The sequence below is a fragment of the Plasmodium vivax genome, chromosome 11 (assembly GCF_000002415.2).
Source record: "Plasmodium vivax chromosome 11, whole genome shotgun sequence".
NCBI lineage: Eukaryota > Apicomplexa > Aconoidasida > Haemosporida > Plasmodiidae > Plasmodium > Plasmodium vivax.
This window is the reverse complement of record NC_009916.1, coordinates 538,497-554,948: the sequence shown is the minus strand read 5'-3', so window position 1 is coordinate 554,948 and position 16,452 is coordinate 538,497. Positions and strand designations below refer to the sequence as shown.

Genomic DNA, 16,452 nt, shown 5'->3' with positions numbered 1-16,452 from the left:
AAATTAGCAAATTCGTTGAAAACATGCACCCTTGCCCCACTGGGCCCGTGACATCACAGCTGCCATGTGTGTAGGCGGGCATCTCATGGGGAGGTAAAAAAAAATAAGTCTTTTCGAATGTTGGCAAATGGAGAGAAAAAAAAGGAAAAAAAAAAAAGAGGGTAGAACAACTCGAGGGGAGATACCCCCGTGGGAGTATTCCAAACAGGAAAAATAAAGTTGATGTAAAAAAAGTTGGAAATTTTTTGGAAGGCCAACTTTTATGAGGACATTCGGCGGGCGAATGGTAATTTCACGCTTTCCCCACGGGGGGGAAGTTACAAATGGGTGTGCACACTGGGCATGCACATGCGAGCAGCTTAAAAAAAAAAAAAAGGGAGAAGCTGCTGAACGTATATTTTTCCTCCGGTTGGTAACACGTTGGGCGCGCCGTATAACGGTGTGTGCGGGGCAGCCGGGCTGACCGAATCGTCTTCATATTTGGCCTGCACATTTGGCCTGCGTATTGGGCCGGCGCACTGGGCCTCCCCATTCATGCAGGCACGCGATCATTTGATATCTATGGACTTCTTCAGGTAGGGGTTTATTCCCCTCTTCTCGCCTGAATAGTTATTTTCGTGGACCTTCAATTTGGCGTGCTGGCCGCTGTACATCTTCATTTTTTTGAGATACTTTTGTTTGTTGTGGACCCTGGCATTTCCATCGGTTGATTTTCTCTTCCTTACGAGGCCCCTGTTTTGCAAAATATTTTTGTTCGGCATTCTTCTATCGTTAATTTCGTTTTCTTCATCGACTAATTTTTTTCTTATTTCTTTGTTCTTCTGATCCTTGAGTAATTTTTTTTCTTCCTTTTTCTTCTTTTTCAAGTTCAGCATATTTTTAATATTTTCGTCGTCTATTTCGTTTTGTAAATTTTTGCTGCTCATAAAATGGGTGGATTTGCCGAGCTCCTCCTTCTGACGCGAGCTGCTCCATTTTGTATCCTTTTCAAACTTCTTAAAGGAAACGAAGTCGTCGTTGTTTGCTCCTTTGCTGTGCTTCATTTTCTTCATCTGATTCATTTGCTTCATCTTGTTAATGTTATTCCTAAACATTTTTGTTTCGTCCAAGTGGGTCTTCCTATCCGCTTCGTCATTCATCTCTGGCAACTCCACAAACTTTAGCAAATCGTTTGACGTCATTCCCACGTTTTTCAAATTGCTCATTTTGTTTTTCTTCTTGCTCATGGCTTTGATTTTTTTCTTCAAGATTTTTTCGTCAAAGTTCATTAATTTTTCCTCCATTTTTTTGAAGTAATTTTCTTCTTCGATTTTTTCTGGCCTTGTGGACACCATGTCTTTTATTTCCTTGAGGAATACGTTTCGCTCGTTCTTCATTTTTTCTCTTTTTTTTTTCTTTTCCTCCCTTTCCCTTTCCCGGATGTGGCTGTCCGTGTACTCGGTTATGAGGCTCTTGCTGATTTTGTACCTTTTGCCCTTGCCGCGTTGGTCCTCCTCTTCCTCTTCCTCCTCCTCTTCCGCTTCTTCCTCCTCATCTGCTTCGTCCTCCTCTTCGTCTTCCTCCTCCTCATCGTTTTCCTCCTCTTCCTCCTCCACTTCTTCTTCCTCTTCCTCCTCTTCTTCACTTCCCACTTCATCCCCTGCCGGGCTGCGGCGGCCGACCCGCTTGGAGGCCCTGGCCTCGCCGCTACCCATCTCGCCCAGCTGGCGACCCGAGGAAGACTTATTCAGCTGCTGAATTTTGAACTTTATTTTATTATCCAGCTCATTGGTCTTAGCAATTATGGTGTTCATGTAAATGAGCTTATCCAAAACGGGGTGGTTGTGCGTATAGGCATTCATAATTTTAAGAAAGACGTAGTACGTGATGTAGATGATATAAGTCAGCATCATTTCGTTTTTCTTCTTAAGGTAGAGGAGGGTGTTCTTATTGATATCTGTTTGGCTAACGTTCTCTTCGTTAATTTCCTTAAATTCGAAGAGCCGCTTATTTTCCTTAATTTCGTTATACACCTTTTGGATGTTCAGGGAGAGTTCCTTTAGCAAAATTTTGTACTCCTCCCGCTCGCTCATTACGAGCTGTTCTATTTGGTCATCTTGCTTGGGCAGTTCAACGGGGTCCTTTTCTTTGCCCGCATATTCTTTGCCAGTAGTTCCTTTACCGGCGTTTTCTTCACCGACTTGTTTTTTTTTCCCCCTCAGGTCCGCGCCCATATCGCTGATTAGCCTTTTGATGATGCTTTCCTTCTGCTCTACGCTGTACAATTCTTTGCCGCCTTTTCCCAACTTGCCCTCCTTATCGTCCTGGTACATTTCATACAAATCAAAGTCATCCTCTTTTAAGTTTTCCTTCTCCTTTCTGCTGAGGTACATGGCTTCTTTGATTCTCTCCTTGTTGCCTTCTTCATCATCGCTCGTTGAGTCTTCGCTTTCGTACTGGTAGTAATTCTGTTTATCCTTTTTCCATGGCACGCGCACGAATTCGTCACCGCGCTGGTTGTCGCGGTGGTCGTGGTCGTCCTCATCACTGTCGGTATAGTCACCACCATCAGGAGCGTCCTCCTCCTCCTCTTCGTCTTCCTCCTCGTCATTCTCCTCATGGGCCGCTACTTTCTTTTTCTTTTTTTTTTTACTGATCGTTCCAAGCGAGGACTGATCATCCCCCTCGTCACTCAGGATGTCATCGCTGGAGCTGACATTTCCAACATCGCTTTCATTCCCATCCTCAAATTCTAAATCCTCCGACTCGGAGTTCTCAACGAATTTAATCTTGCTGGTATCAACGGATACGCGTTGGTTCTTTTTCGGCATTTTTTATAAAACGTGGATGCATGGGGGGAGGGCGAAAGGGAAATAGCCGCAAAATGGGGGGCTTCCTCCTCGAACGGCGAGCTCGCGGCAAAGTGCTGCAAAGCGCTGCAAACTGGAGAAATGCCAAAATGGGAAGCATCAAAATGGGATGCGGCAAAGTAGATCCATTCAACTCTGGCGCGTTGGCGCGTTTGAATGTTCTCAAAAATATTTAAGCGAAACAAACGCGGGTTGCCTTTTTCCCTGGCCTTTCTTTCATATGTGATATGTGGCATGTCATATATTATGTATTTTTTTTTTTTTTTTTTTTTTTTTTTTTTTTTTTGGCTAGATTTTTTTTCTCATCCCTTCAGAGGCACCACGCCATGCGCTTTGTTCGCTCTACAAACGATACCGTGCATGTAACCGGGCGCGGCCCGCAGCGTTATTTATTATCCCTATAAATGGTACATTTACCAAATTTTCCTTTTTTGGCTGGCTATTCAGTTAACATCACAAGCGTTTCTCCGCAAATTGGATCCGTTTCGCCACTGACATTTTGCCAATCGTTGTTAAAATGGGGAGTGGAAAAAAAGCGCCCACCTGTGCATTTGCAATCTGCATATGTTCACGCGCTTGCAATGTTTTATTACAAAAATGTAGAGCTAAAAGGAACATGGCGTGAAATTTATTTTTTTTTTCCAATCTCTCACAATTTTTTTGCGGCTAAGTGTAAATGGCTGTCCTTGAAAGGATGACGCGCGTGCTGGAAGGGAGACACACTTGGGCGGAAAATGATCGGCGCGTTTACGCAAGCACCACCAGTTAGCAACTGTCATGTGCGTAAGCTGCCATGTGCGTGAACTGTCATGTGCGTAAGCTGCCATGTGCGTGAACTGTCATGTGCGAAAACTGTATGTTCGCATTCTTATCTCAGGTATTTCGCGCAGCGTGGGGAAGCGGTGAAACGTTGCTATTTCGTCGAAAAAGAAAAAAAACCTTGTTAAAATTTTGTCAATTTGTTGGGCCACTTTTCAGCCAATTTGTGGCCACCTTTTTTCCAAAGAATCCCCCTTTTTTTTTTTTATACCCGCCTCCCTTGTGCTACTCTCACCTTTGCTTGCGCCGCGGATGCTTAACGTAGCAGGGGCGTACACAAATATGCTAACGCTGATGGTAGAATGAAGCAGTTTAAGCATTTTTTCCCCTAAGCTGCTCCACACCGATAATCCATACTTAGAAGCATGAATGAACTAAGGGAGCTAAGCAAGAAGGTGAGGGAAAACACCACCGCCAAAAAAGAGGAAAAGAAAAACGAACCGGAAATAAAAAACCTGTTTGAGAACTTCCTGAGCAACAACTCGATAAATTACCTGAGCTCGTTTATAAACAAAACGAATGGGGTTGATAAACTGGGGGAGAATGACGCAGGGGGAGGAAATCCCCAGGGGGGGGACCATTTGGAAAACGCCCGCCAGAGTGGGGAGAATCAAGCGGGTGGTTCGAAGCAGGAATATTGCGAACCCACTGCCGAGCAAGGAAGGTACCCACAGGAGGATGGCCCCCCGGGTAAGAAGCACCCTAGCGAGAAAAAGAAAAAACACAGGGACGAGTTAGAAGGACACACGGTGGAAAGCAAAAATGTAAGCCTAAGCCACATAAATGTGAAGAAGATCCTGCAGAACAAGAAGAGCGTCGATTTTAAAGACCTAAACAAACTAATTAACTTTTTTAATGAGGAAATAATGGAGAGAAGCAAAAAGCTGGAAAAGTTTATGAACAAAAATAAAATAAAAAATGATTACAGTGAGCAAATTTTAATGATAGAAAAATTTAACAGAGAAATGCGAATTATTGAAAAGAACTTTTCCCAGAAGGATCCCCTGTACCAGCTATATTTGATGAAAAAGGAAAAAAAAAAAAGCTACGAATCGCTAGTCTTTTTTAAAAACTTCTTCAACTGTTTAAGTAATTACCTTCACCTTTCAGATAAAGCGGAAACGAATTATAAGAAGTTAAAAATTTGGAAGGCGTTGCTTTATCTGCGCAATTGTAAGACGCACATTTTGTTGATAAGGGCCATTTTGAAGTCAGCAAAAGGGGGGGATGTGGATGGCGGTGCTTCTAAGATGAAGCGGGAACAACTCAACATGGAAGAGGGCACCCCCTCGGATGGCCCCCCCCAATTGGATGACGCCACACCATTGGGAAAATCGAATGAAGCGGAAAAGTTTAAAGATATTCTGGGGAACGAAACAAACTGTGATGGCACCCCCACAGATAACCACCGCGACAAAAAACTGATGGAGGATTTGAAAAGTATTTTCCTAACAGATTCAGCCGAAAAGACGCTACATGAAAAGCCCACCCTTATGAAGGATATAAAAATGAAGTACGACCATCTGCTTAACAATTTAAGATGCATCGTCCGAGTTACCTTCGAGAAAATGTTTCTCTTCAACGGGAAGATGCAGATTTATAAATACGTTTATCTAAACCCGAGGGACATCTTTTCGGAAAAAGAAGAAAACACTCAGGGGCAAAAAATTTCCTACGTCATGTTTTGGCATTTGGCTTACATCCTGAAAATGCATAGGGAGTACTTGGAGGAGATAAAGAAGCACTTATTTTTTAACCTCTTCAAATTGATGGTCCTCTTCTACTGCCTTGCCAAAAATGTGAATTGGAAAAAGGTAATAAATAGCCTCCACCAAATGGGGCGTAAATCACACTCGTTGAATTATCGAGATGTGAAGAAATTTGTTTCAACTGTTGCACAAAAAGGTGATGTTGATTTGTGTACACCTGACTGTTGTAACCATTTTGGGACGTTTAAAAGGTTCCTCTTTTGTGAGCGTGATGGGAGAACCTCCGCAGGTGAGGGGGAAGACGGAGGAGGGGCAAATGACCCGTTCACTGCTCTTTGCTTAAGTGATTATATAATTGAGCATGAAGATAGTGTTGTCATCGATATGGAAAAATTTTTTGGCAATTTTTTGGAGTCCTTGGAGGGAGCTCAGAAGGTAAAGCAACCGGGTTTTTTTCCCCCCGAGGGATTATCCCCTTTTCAGGGTGGGAAAGTTAATCTGGAAGGGGCAGACGATTTGAAGAGTGACCAAGGGAAGGGAAGTCAAGAATCTGACGATAGAGGTGCTACGCCTGAGTTTGGCCTCGGTACTCCCCATGAGCTGCGAAAGGGGGCAGAACGCGCCAACTTCTTCACCGCGCTGTCGCGCTGTTTGTTCGAGTTTCACGCCGTGGCGGAGCTGCTATTTGTGGAGAGTGGGCAGAAAGGCAAAGCAGAGGAGGAAGAGGAGGCAGGGGAGGCAGGGGAGGCAGACGAAACGGGCGAAACGGGTGAGCCCCCCCTGGACATTGCGATCGAGGAAGGGGCGTGCGCGGGCGAACTGAAAGGCGCATTCGACTTCTACTTCGGCGGCCAAAAAGGGGAGCAAAACGGAGGCGAAACTTATTTTGTGGAATACCAATTGGAGGCGCGTGAGCAGGGCAGGCTGAACAACATGAAGGAGAAAATAAGGGGAAAGTACGAACGGGGTGGCGAAAACGGCAGCGGTGAACAGGGCAAGTTTGAACACGAGGAGGGAGCCAACGCAAGTGAGCCCCCCAGCGAGGGACCCCCCTTCTCCCACTACATGCTGAACAAAGAGCTGAACGAAAACCTCTTCACCTATTTTCACCAAATGAATAGGAAGAGAAATAATTTCAACCACATTTTCGATGTGTACTTTATGTACAGATGGAAGAAGGAAGAAAAAAAATTCGATCAACTGGTTCAGAAGATTTTCAAAAAAAACTTTCACCATTACCTTGAGCGGATTTACTCTATCCTGAGGGAAATGTTGCTCTTTAAAAAAGGGGGGGAATACATACTAGTAGATTCCAGCGTGGATGATTATCTGTGCAATGTCTTCTTTGATGAGGATAACAATTATTCTTTAAAAAATGTGGAGGGGGTGACTTACCATTCGGTTGTGCAATTCGTGGAGGAGGGACAAGGCGCATTGAAAAAAGCACTGCAAGAAAAGGTTGAAAAAATAATTGCGCAGAAAAATATGCACACTAGGGGGATGACCGGTGGGAAAACCTACTGGGTGGAGGAAACTCCTGGTGAGGAAATCCCAGGGGGAGGGAAATCCAGGAAAGGGCTGCCCCCAGGTGGAGGTGTCAAACAAACCGTTTTGAGTAAAAAAGGGGAGAAAGACACCTCTGGGGGGGGAAACCAAGTAGGATATGTAGACGACGAAGAGGAGAAGAAAGATAAATGCCCGCAAGACGGTGAAGGAGACGTAGCGGAAACTCCCACGACGGAAAAAACAATCTTAAGAGTCACCGCCCAGCAAGATCGCATAGACTGTATGCGCATCCATAAAAATTTGCTCTACATAATTTTTGTAGTATACCAGATTGTACACTTTTCATATGAAGTTTTGCTCGGCATGAAGGGAACAGAATGGAGGCATCCCTCGGCACACAAAATCGAGGGGGGGAAAAATGAAGGGCAAAAAAGAAGACAAATTATTGCAATTAATACAGTCCTATTTTGCTACAAAATTGTTAAATATATTTATGATGCATTTTTAAGTTATTGCTTTTTCACATTTCGATTTTCTTGCTTTCCGAAGGTGCCATGTGCAAATGAATTTCTTCTCAGCGTAATTAATGATAATATATTTTTAAAAAAGGTTTTGCAAAATGTTCATTCGGTTTTTTTGCACCATAAGCATTTGTTTAATCTGACCATGTGTGCAGAAGAGATCATTTCGTTTAAAAGTGTGGACTTGAAAGGGGATGGCGGCTTGTGGAAAAGGGGAAGCAACGAATGGGTGGACGAACAGCACATAAAGGGTGATAACACCCCAGAGGGTGAAAAGAACGGTAGGAGGGATCCCATCTTAAAGAGCGCAAAATTACCATCAGAGGGATACTTCCCCGAAAGGAGGGGTGAAAAAAAAAAAAAGAGTTGTCCCCCAAAGGAGCACTTCCACTGTATAAACAAAATGAGCGTGCTGAAGAAGATTCACCTCTACATTGACAAGTTCCAGATAAATTTAAATTTTTTTAAAAATATGTTTGTTAAAATTTATAAGGACAAATTTACGCGCCTTCTCCAGAAGGATACCCTTTTCATGGAGGAGCAATTTTTAATCAGCACATCCAAAATCGTGAATATCATTTTTGAGTTTTTTCAAATTCAGGACCTTTGCAGAATTGCGCACACGGATATTACCCTCCGTTTGGTGGATTATTTTTTTTTCCTTATCAACGCGCAGGTGTATTCTTTTGCGCGGGAAAGGGGCAGAATCGATGAGGAGGAGCGGCAGCTCCTCTACGACAAGTTCGTGTTCGCTCAGAATAGCCTGTCCTTCGTTTTGCGCAGCTACGGAGGTACGTGCGGCACGCATGATGCGGCAATTTCTCGGCGAGGCGTGCACGCGTATTGCATACCGTTTGAGTTATACTAATAGTGAATGTAGTGTCCACCCCGTTGACTTCATTTTTTTTTGCACCCCCCCCCCTGTAGACAACTGCGGCGAACAGAAGAACCACGCACACCCGGAGGAAAACTACTTTCTAAGAATAACGGACGAGCTGCCCTTCAGTTTGACCAATCTGAAAAAGAACAAGGCGCTGTTTCTGCTCCTTTTCTGCAAAGTCAAACAGATCCTGAATGCCAAAAAGGGGATACTCGAAATGAACGACGCGAAGATGGTCCAGGCGCTGCTGGCCAGCAACCCGTACGCGTACGAGGATGAGAATTACGACGCGATCCTCAACGAGTTTAAGTGAGCTGCCTGGGGGAGCGCGGGGAAGCGCGGCAAAGAGCGGCAAAGAGAGGCAAATAGCGGCAAAGAGCGGCGTTGATTCACATGGCTCGGCGTGTATGGCTGCCCACCCATGTTGATACCCATTGCGAGAAAAAAATTCATCGCCGTAGAGGTGATATCCGTATTACTCCTTTTTTTGAGTATCCCATAATGATACATTCAGTTGTTTCGTTTTATTTATTTATTATTTTTTTTTTTGATAACTCACCACGCAGCCATATGTTAACGTGGCGCCGTTTGTCCCACTACACAGTAACTGTGTGCACATTTCGAATTTGCACATTTTACAGTCTTTTTTATTTTCCGCAACTGTTTTGTATTTTTTCCCCATTTGGCAAGGAAAAAGGTATGTGCATGGTGAGAGCGCACGTTTGCGATGTGTGCTCTTTTGCGCCGCTCTGGGGGGAGGGCATTTCAATGTGAAGCGAATCGACCTCGGTGAAGGGCTGCAGTTGTCCACCGTGTAATGCGAACCACGCATACCGCTCTGTGGACAAGTTTAACAGTTTGTAAAACTTTCATTTAAGGGGAAAAAAACAGTTGGTGGGGGTTACCACCCGGGAGTCGAATTAGGGGGCAAAAGGGGGGCGTGGCCGAGGAGTGCACGGGTGAAGGCCCGGCTAGCCATTCCTGTCAAAGAGCACTATGAGGGAGGAGAAGAAAAAACCACAGAGGAAGCCCAACACGTGGTTCAAGTGACTGACATTCTCGAGCAGCAAAGAAGAAACGAATGAATAAAAAAAATTGTACAAAAAATTGCTGTTCACAATATAATTATGCTTAAAGTAAAAAAATATAATATAAGTCATATGCATTCCGTAAAGCGAATAAATGCAGGAACTACTTCCACAGATAATTTTATTATTTTTATTTATAAGGAGATTATTTTCACTGGAAGTATTTTTTAAAATTAAATTTTCCAAAAGTACATTTTCTTTTTTTTCTCGCAAGTAATAAATATACGCTATGATGTTGGACAGCACACCTGACAGGAGGAATGTAACAAATATTTGGCTGTTCGTGTAAATGAGGGAAATTAATTTATATATGGAAATTAGCGAACTCATGTTAAAATATAAATGCAAAATATTCTTGTGAATAAAAAGGGAAGTGAAAAACGTTTTAAAATTTTTTGTTCTGTAAATATCGTGATAATTGCATTTATACTTTTCTGCCTTTTGTTCTTTCACCTCCAATAAATTCCCCTTGTGAAAAAAAATCCTCCTCTCATCATCCTTATCAATTCTGTTCAAGTACAAATACAGGGCCACATTAACCGCTATAATTACTCTGTCCAGTTTACACTTATTAAATAGGTGCCTAAAACAGAGAAAGTTATTTTGAAGAGTATTCTTCACTTGCTGCGTTTGAAAAAAATCTTCCATATAATTTTCTATCCTCCTCGTTTTAATGTTATTCCATATTTCTGATACGTGTCTCTTTAAGGAGTAAATTTTTTTTACTCCCTTTTTCTTGTGGACTACGTGAAGGGCATGGTCATACAGTATGGCCGTGGGTCTATCGCTTATTCGCCCATGGCCTGTCCGCTTGTAGTGGATCCGTTTGTACAGAAATGCGTTTCCTCTCGTAAGGCACGTTGCGATTGCGAGTAAGGTTAGAAGGTTCATCCTTCGCCGCAGTGATGTCCCCTCGCGTTGGGGGGCTCAGCGGGGAGGCCAGTTAAACGCTCGGGTGGATGCAGCGAATGGTATGCTTCTCCGTAGCCTCGGTTGTGCCTGCACGTGGCATCCCTTTTTAACGAGGCCCATGGAGACGCTTTTTCAAGCCATGTGACAGCGCGTTAGTATAGCAAGTTGGGGTGCAGCGAATTGGCGGTACGCCTGCGCACATTCTTGCAACGTTGAAGTTGTGCAAAAATGTATTGCGGCTATGCAGTGTTGCGCCAGGGGGGGTAGAGGCGAGTGGGAAAATGCCTGTCCACACGTCTGCCCAGGTTGCCCACAGTGGGGACGCTATTCGTGGGTACACTGTCGGCCCCCCTAGCTTGGCCGCGTTGGGGGAGGCGCTCTGCTTGCCAGTTTTGCTAAACCGCGCAACGGTCGGCACAGTGTGCTGCCGCGTTATGGCAAGCACGCAAAGGGCGGGAATGCACAAATTGGAACAACACGAGGGAGCATCCCTACGGCTGGGCAGGTAGATACATACCTGTACGTACGCACAGTCGCATGCATATGTGTACGTAATACATGTAAGCAGATTAGTTTAATTGTTAACCTTTGAATCTGGGGGGAAAAAAAAAAAAAAAATTGTAAAATTAACTTCATATTGTTCCCATTTTAAATTTCCATTTCGCGCAATTTTAAAAGTCAAATTTGATGAAAGAAAGAAATTTCGAGAAAGTGCCCAGTTGAAAAGTTCACTGGAATGAACCATGCTGCCGTAATTTCGCGCACAGGCTGAAGCGGCAGGGGCGATATATACCCGCGCGTATGTCGGAGGGGCGCATTTATCTTCACAGTGTTTGTAATGAAAATTTTGCGAACGTGGCGGAAATTAATTTCCCGTTTTTTTTTTTTTTTTTTCTTTAACTCCACTTTTAACTTTCGCATTTGCAAAGGGAGCAGCTGCTTGGCCATTTATTTTTGTTAATTTTCTCACGTGGGATGGAAAATTTGAAAAAACTGGAGCAATTGAAAAATCGTAAATTGGGAAGTTAAAACGGTAAAGGAAAACGGAGCGACATGCGAAGAGGGAACGCCAAATAAACGCTAAACAAACGAAGAGAAGTGTTCCCCTTTTACTATAAAAAAAGGCAGCTACACGCCGTGCAGGAGACATCCCCAGAGTTAATCCTTTTTTTTTTTTTTTTACAATTCGTTATATGTCTAATTGGGGTGCTGGACAGTTGATCGTGGTGATCCGCTGAGTAATACACACACATACGCACATACATTTTTGCATTCGAAAAGAAGCGTCCCATATTTCCTTTCCTTTGTTTGTCACGTTGAGTAAAGGTATAAAGAGGATGTGCAGCAAGTGTAGTAGCCCCCATTTAAAGTGGTTCCTCTGATGAGTAGCAACATTCGCGGGGAACGCTCCACGTGTGTATCTATGGGTGTCCATCTGTACCTGCCGAGTTCACTCCACCATTGGGGGCGGTATGTGAGAAGAACCCACCACCCCTCATTCGATTAAAGACAACTATATCATCCCATTTATGTATTTTTTTTTTTTTTTTTTTTTTTTTTCCTACCAATTGGCAGATGGATGGACACAAAGCAATGAACATGGACAAGCTGAGCGAAATTTTCAGTAGCACCGTTGGGTTGATGCAGAATGCTCTACAAGGTTTGGCTCAAAGGTGAGAAAGAGGTAGCGGAGTAACGCTTCTGTGTGTAAAGCGTCCGATATTCTTCTGTTTTGTCACGTAAAACTGGTGTTAGTCCCATCCGTAAATTGCTCCATCCATTTGGCTATTTCACTCGGTGTGCCTTTTTTCCATTTTGATGCGTGCGTGGAAAGTTACCCATGGGGGAAAGCGGTGGACGGTATTTTTTCCCCTTCACCCGAAAATTTCCCGTGCAACACATTTACCCATTACATATGCATGGCTACCCAATTTGACTTACTTTTCTTTTTCAAAAAAGAATGGCATCTTAACGCATCAACTTGTGTCTCTTTTTTTTTTTTTTTTCCCGTACAGAAATTCCACCATACATAATTTACTCTACATGAGTGACAATATGCAAAACAAGGGTGACTACGAGGAGCTCCTGCCGAATGAAATGAAGTTTAACAAGCAGCAAATTATAGTAAGGCGTAGGTGAGAGTAGCGCGGATTGGAGGAAGTGCACATCAGTGAGGAACTGGGCCAGCCGCAAATATGTACACTTTGTCCTGACATAAATGAATATATATTTTTTTTTTTTTTTTTTTTTTTTTTTTTTTTTTTTCCCTTTTGCAGAAATGGGTGCTGGGGGCGATTCTCCTCTACATGCTCGTCACCATCCTGTCGTACATTTTCGTGAACTACATTTTGTTCTACGCAGTGATCTTCATCGTCGCGGCGGTTGCGATCAAATTTTACTTTTACTACCAGCAAAACGACGAGACCCCGTTGCTGCAGCAGACGAATTACCACCACTTTGAGGCGCACAGCATTTAGCGCATCAGCTCATTAGCCCGTTAGCCCGTTAGCCCGTTAGCGGATGTTGCGTTGTGCTTGGCGGAGAGGAATTCTCTTTTTAAAAGGAGTGATACGTGTGGAGTAGAGAAGCGTGGCGCAGTTCATACGTAGTTGATACGCGAAACGTGCAACGATTTGGAAATGCTCCCCTCGTGGCAGAAGATGTTGAATGTGGGGCGACCAGCAAAAAAGCTGCACAGCGCAAAGCGGCTTAAAAATACACTTTTACATTTTTAATTTTTCACAATTTTTTAAGTTTTCCTTTATGTGCTGTTCTCCTTCACTGTGCTGCCTTCCTTCACTGTGCTTCCCCCCCCCTGCGTGCCTTTTTTTGTTTTTACCCCTTTGTGGTGAAAAAAAGTGGATGCATAATTTCGCAAACTTAGCTGCGCCCAAATGGGGCCTTTTGCTCGATATGCCCCGTAGCGTTCACCATTTATCGCTTCCTTTTTTTTTTTTTTTTTTTTTTTTTCTCATTGTTTGCGTTTTAAAAATTGTTCCTAATTTGAGATAAATGATGCCCGTTTAGTGGCAATCTTCTCACTCGATTGTTAAGCGTAAGAAGCGTGCGCGTTGCTGCTTAGGACTTCCTCCTGTTGGTTGCGCAGTTGTGATGCGGCCTTGGTTTGGCGCTCTACTTGGAAACACGCACAGATAGGCGCGAGCGCTCATACAGAAATAGGGTATCATTTTTGTGCCGCTTCCCAGCAACCTTTGAACAGATACGCGCATTTGTTCAAACCCCTTTTTAGTGCCTTTTTGGGAAAGAAAACTGCCCCGTGAGGTGGCTTCCTTGCGCCATTCCGCAGGCTGGTCTCAAAAAGTGGCCTCCAAAGGTGGACCCCTACCCACCACTGCAACCCCCCATCGCGCAGCACCAATGGAAACCTCCGCGAACAGCGAGACAGCGCCTCCGAAGGAAGAGGCTGACGGAAGCCCAATGGATGAAACCATTCAAGTTCGTTCCATGTGCATCAATTGCGAGCAAGAAGGAATAAACCAAATAGCAAAGCTGCACATCCCATATTTCAAAAACGTATTGATACATTCATTTGAGTGTGGATTTTGCAACTACAGAAATAATGTCATTCAGGATTTAAACACGATAAAGGAGAAAGGAGTGAAAATAATTTTTAACATTAACAAACGTGAGCATATGGATAGACAACTGATTAAGTCTGAATATGGGGTGTTGAAGATTCCACAAATTGATTTTGAAATTCCGAAGGAAACACAAAAGGGGTCCATCAACACCATCGAGGGGTTTATGCAGACTGCCCTGAGCAGCCTCACTGAGTATCTCAAAAATTTGAAGCATATGTACTGTGAGGCCAATGGGCTCCCAGAAGGGGCGGCCATCGAGGGGGGAGAAGTTAGCAGTAAGAGTGAACGTGGGGAAGGCGCTCTTGAAGAAAACGCACATGCGATAGACCAAACCAACCAGGGGGACAAACCCGCCGATACTAATCTGCAGGGCCAACAAATGACCATCGAAAGTTACATAAAGCTAATCGAGTCAACTGTTCATAAGCTGTCCACCTACCTCTTGTCGAAGGAGCCCATCTTCACCATCGAAATTGTGGACCCTTCAGGACTCAGCTCCCTGGAGCACTACGATGAAGATGTGCAAAAAGGAATCGTCACGGTGGAGCATTACAAGCGAAGCAAACAGGAGTTAAACGAAATGGGGTTTTATGAGGAAGACTTTGAGGGTAAAAATGAGGCGGTTGATTTGGGGCCAGATGGAGCCAAAGAAAAGGAAAACCACGTAGAGGAAAAAGTGAAGAAGGAAAACTTCGATTTTATTAAGAAGTACGTCCACATGGGTGGCCCATCTGGTAGTGGTGTTAGTAGCGGAGTGAGCGGCAGCGTGAACGGCAGCGCCTACGTGCGGTACGAAAACATAAGCGCAGAGGAGGAGGGGAAGCTAATAGAGTCGTTCACGTCCAACTGCCCCTGCTGCAACTACATGGGCGCCAACAACTTCTGCGAAATTAATATACCCGGTTTTAAAAAGTGCCTCATTATGTCCTATGTGTGTGGCAACTGCAACTTCAAAACGAGCGAAATAAAGAGCAGCGGGGAGATCAATCCCAAGGGGAAGAAAATTACCCTCACGGTAAGAAGCAAAAGCGACTTAGATCGATTCGTAATCAAGTCAGATACGGCATCTATTCACATCCCCATTGTGGACCTCACGTCAGATTACGGAACGCTTGGGGGTTCTCTCACCACCGTCGAGGGGCTCATTCTGAAAATAATCGAGTCGCTGGAGGATAAATTTAAGTTCCTACTTGGGGATTCTAGCACGAATACAAAGGGGCACCACCAAGGGGGGGAGCAGCCAAATGATGATGCTCTTAAGGAAAGCCAAACAAATAATGACGAATCGATCACAAGTAAAGTAAAAAGCCTCATTGCGAATTTGTACAAGTTGTGCAAAACGGAGGAGTTGTGCCCTTTCGATTTTGTGATTGACGACATTGCCTCGAACAGCTACATATCAAGTGAGGACTTTTCGCACGATGAGAATTTAAAGGAAGAGGAGTACGAAAGGACGTTTGAGCAGAATGACGTGCTGGGCCTCACATCAATGAACACGGAGAATTACTGAACGGGGGGGGAAAAAAGGAAAAAAGGGAAGAAAAGGAAGAAAAGAAAAAAAGGCCACATTTTTCCCTTCACCTTTGTGTCATTTCTCCTTGCACATATTCCCTTCAAAGGAAAAGATTTGAGGATGAAATTTGTTCCAAGGGGGAAAACACCTCCCCCAATATTTGTTGGCCTCTCTCCTTCAGGGGAAATACACACACCCTCCCCAGAAATAAGCAGATACCACGGATGCAAATAAAAAAAAAAAAAACACACATTACAAGTAATACATTCTGACCATTTTTAAAGCTAGAACAGATGAACGAGTTTGTAAAAATTGCAAACGTTTGTTTTCCCCACATTTGTGAACTTAACAATTCGCACATTTGCTAATCTGTTAAAATGCTTAATTTTGATTTTTCTTTCAATTTTTGTTTTCCCCCCTGGAACATTTCATTTGTCCGTTATTCATGCACGCAACCGCCATAGGAGCGGGGTAGTCGTTCCTTAGGGCCAGCCTGTGATTTCACTTTGGGGCGTATAAACCTGTTTTGGCCCCCATCATCAGTTATGTTCGACGTGCATGTTGACCTACACACATAACTAAGTGCTTAATTATTATGCCCTTTTTGAACAACCACATTCGCAACAGGAAAACCACGGCGGGTAAGTATTTTTTTTTTTTTTTGTCGCAACAAAGGCTGCTCCCCAACTTTTTCAATTCTCTAAATTGTAACATAATATCCGGATGGACACCCACCGCGCGTGAGAGAAAAACGCTACGATGTTGTAGTTAAGCGTAAGCGAGTTGCGTGGGGGAGTGCTAGGCCAATTCGAATCTCGCAGTGCACGCAGGTAGGCAATGCGCATGCGCATGTATATATATACACACATGTATAATATGTGCGAGAGGCATGGGGCCCAAAGCAGCGCCGTATTGGGCACGGCAACAGAGGCACAGGTGTACATAAGAAGATCGTTTTGTAGAAGTTCGATTTTGGTTCAGCGTCATAGAGGTTACTGCTTCCCGCTTTTTTTCTGCAAGGTCTTTGCACATGTTATATATGCATTTATATTT

The 16,452-nt window shown here is 43.9% G+C and overlaps 4 protein-coding genes across 4 annotated transcripts; 2 read left to right on the top strand and 2 right to left on the bottom strand.

Annotated features, from left to right (window-relative positions):
- Positions 1-249: 249 nt before the first annotated feature.
- On the bottom strand, positions 250-2,810 carry PVX_114880 (hypothetical protein, conserved; the record flags this gene model as incomplete). The annotated part of the gene is made up of 1 exon (XM_001616315.1): positions 250-2,810. The coding sequence occupies one exon, from the start codon at positions 2,808-2,810 to the stop codon at positions 549-551; it is 2,262 nt and encodes a 753-aa protein (XP_001616365.1). The 3' UTR covers positions 250-548.
- Positions 2,811-4,033: 1,223 nt separating this feature from the next.
- PVX_114885 (hypothetical protein, conserved) lies at positions 4,034-8,597 on the top strand (the record flags this gene model as incomplete). Its single annotated transcript, XM_001616316.1, has 2 exons — positions 4,034-8,195; positions 8,332-8,597. The coding sequence occupies 2 exons, from the start codon at positions 4,034-4,036 to the stop codon at positions 8,595-8,597; spliced, it is 4,428 nt and encodes a 1,475-aa protein (XP_001616366.1).
- Positions 8,598-9,255: 658 nt separating this feature from the next.
- On the bottom strand, positions 9,256-10,886 carry PVX_114890 (hypothetical protein, conserved; the record flags this gene model as incomplete). The annotated part of the gene is made up of 1 exon (XM_001616317.1): positions 9,256-10,886. Exon 1 carries the CDS (start codon positions 10,261-10,263, stop codon positions 9,256-9,258), a length of 1,008 nt encoding a protein of 335 aa, XP_001616367.1. The 5' UTR covers positions 10,264-10,886.
- Positions 10,887-13,264: 2,378 nt separating this feature from the next.
- Positions 13,265-15,396, top strand: PVX_114895 (zinc-finger domain containing protein; the record flags this gene model as incomplete). Its single annotated transcript, XM_001616318.1, has 1 exon — positions 13,265-15,396. Exon 1 carries the CDS (start codon positions 13,663-13,665, stop codon positions 15,394-15,396), a length of 1,734 nt encoding a protein of 577 aa, XP_001616368.1. The 5' UTR covers positions 13,265-13,662.
- Positions 15,397-16,452: the final 1,056 nt, after the last annotated feature.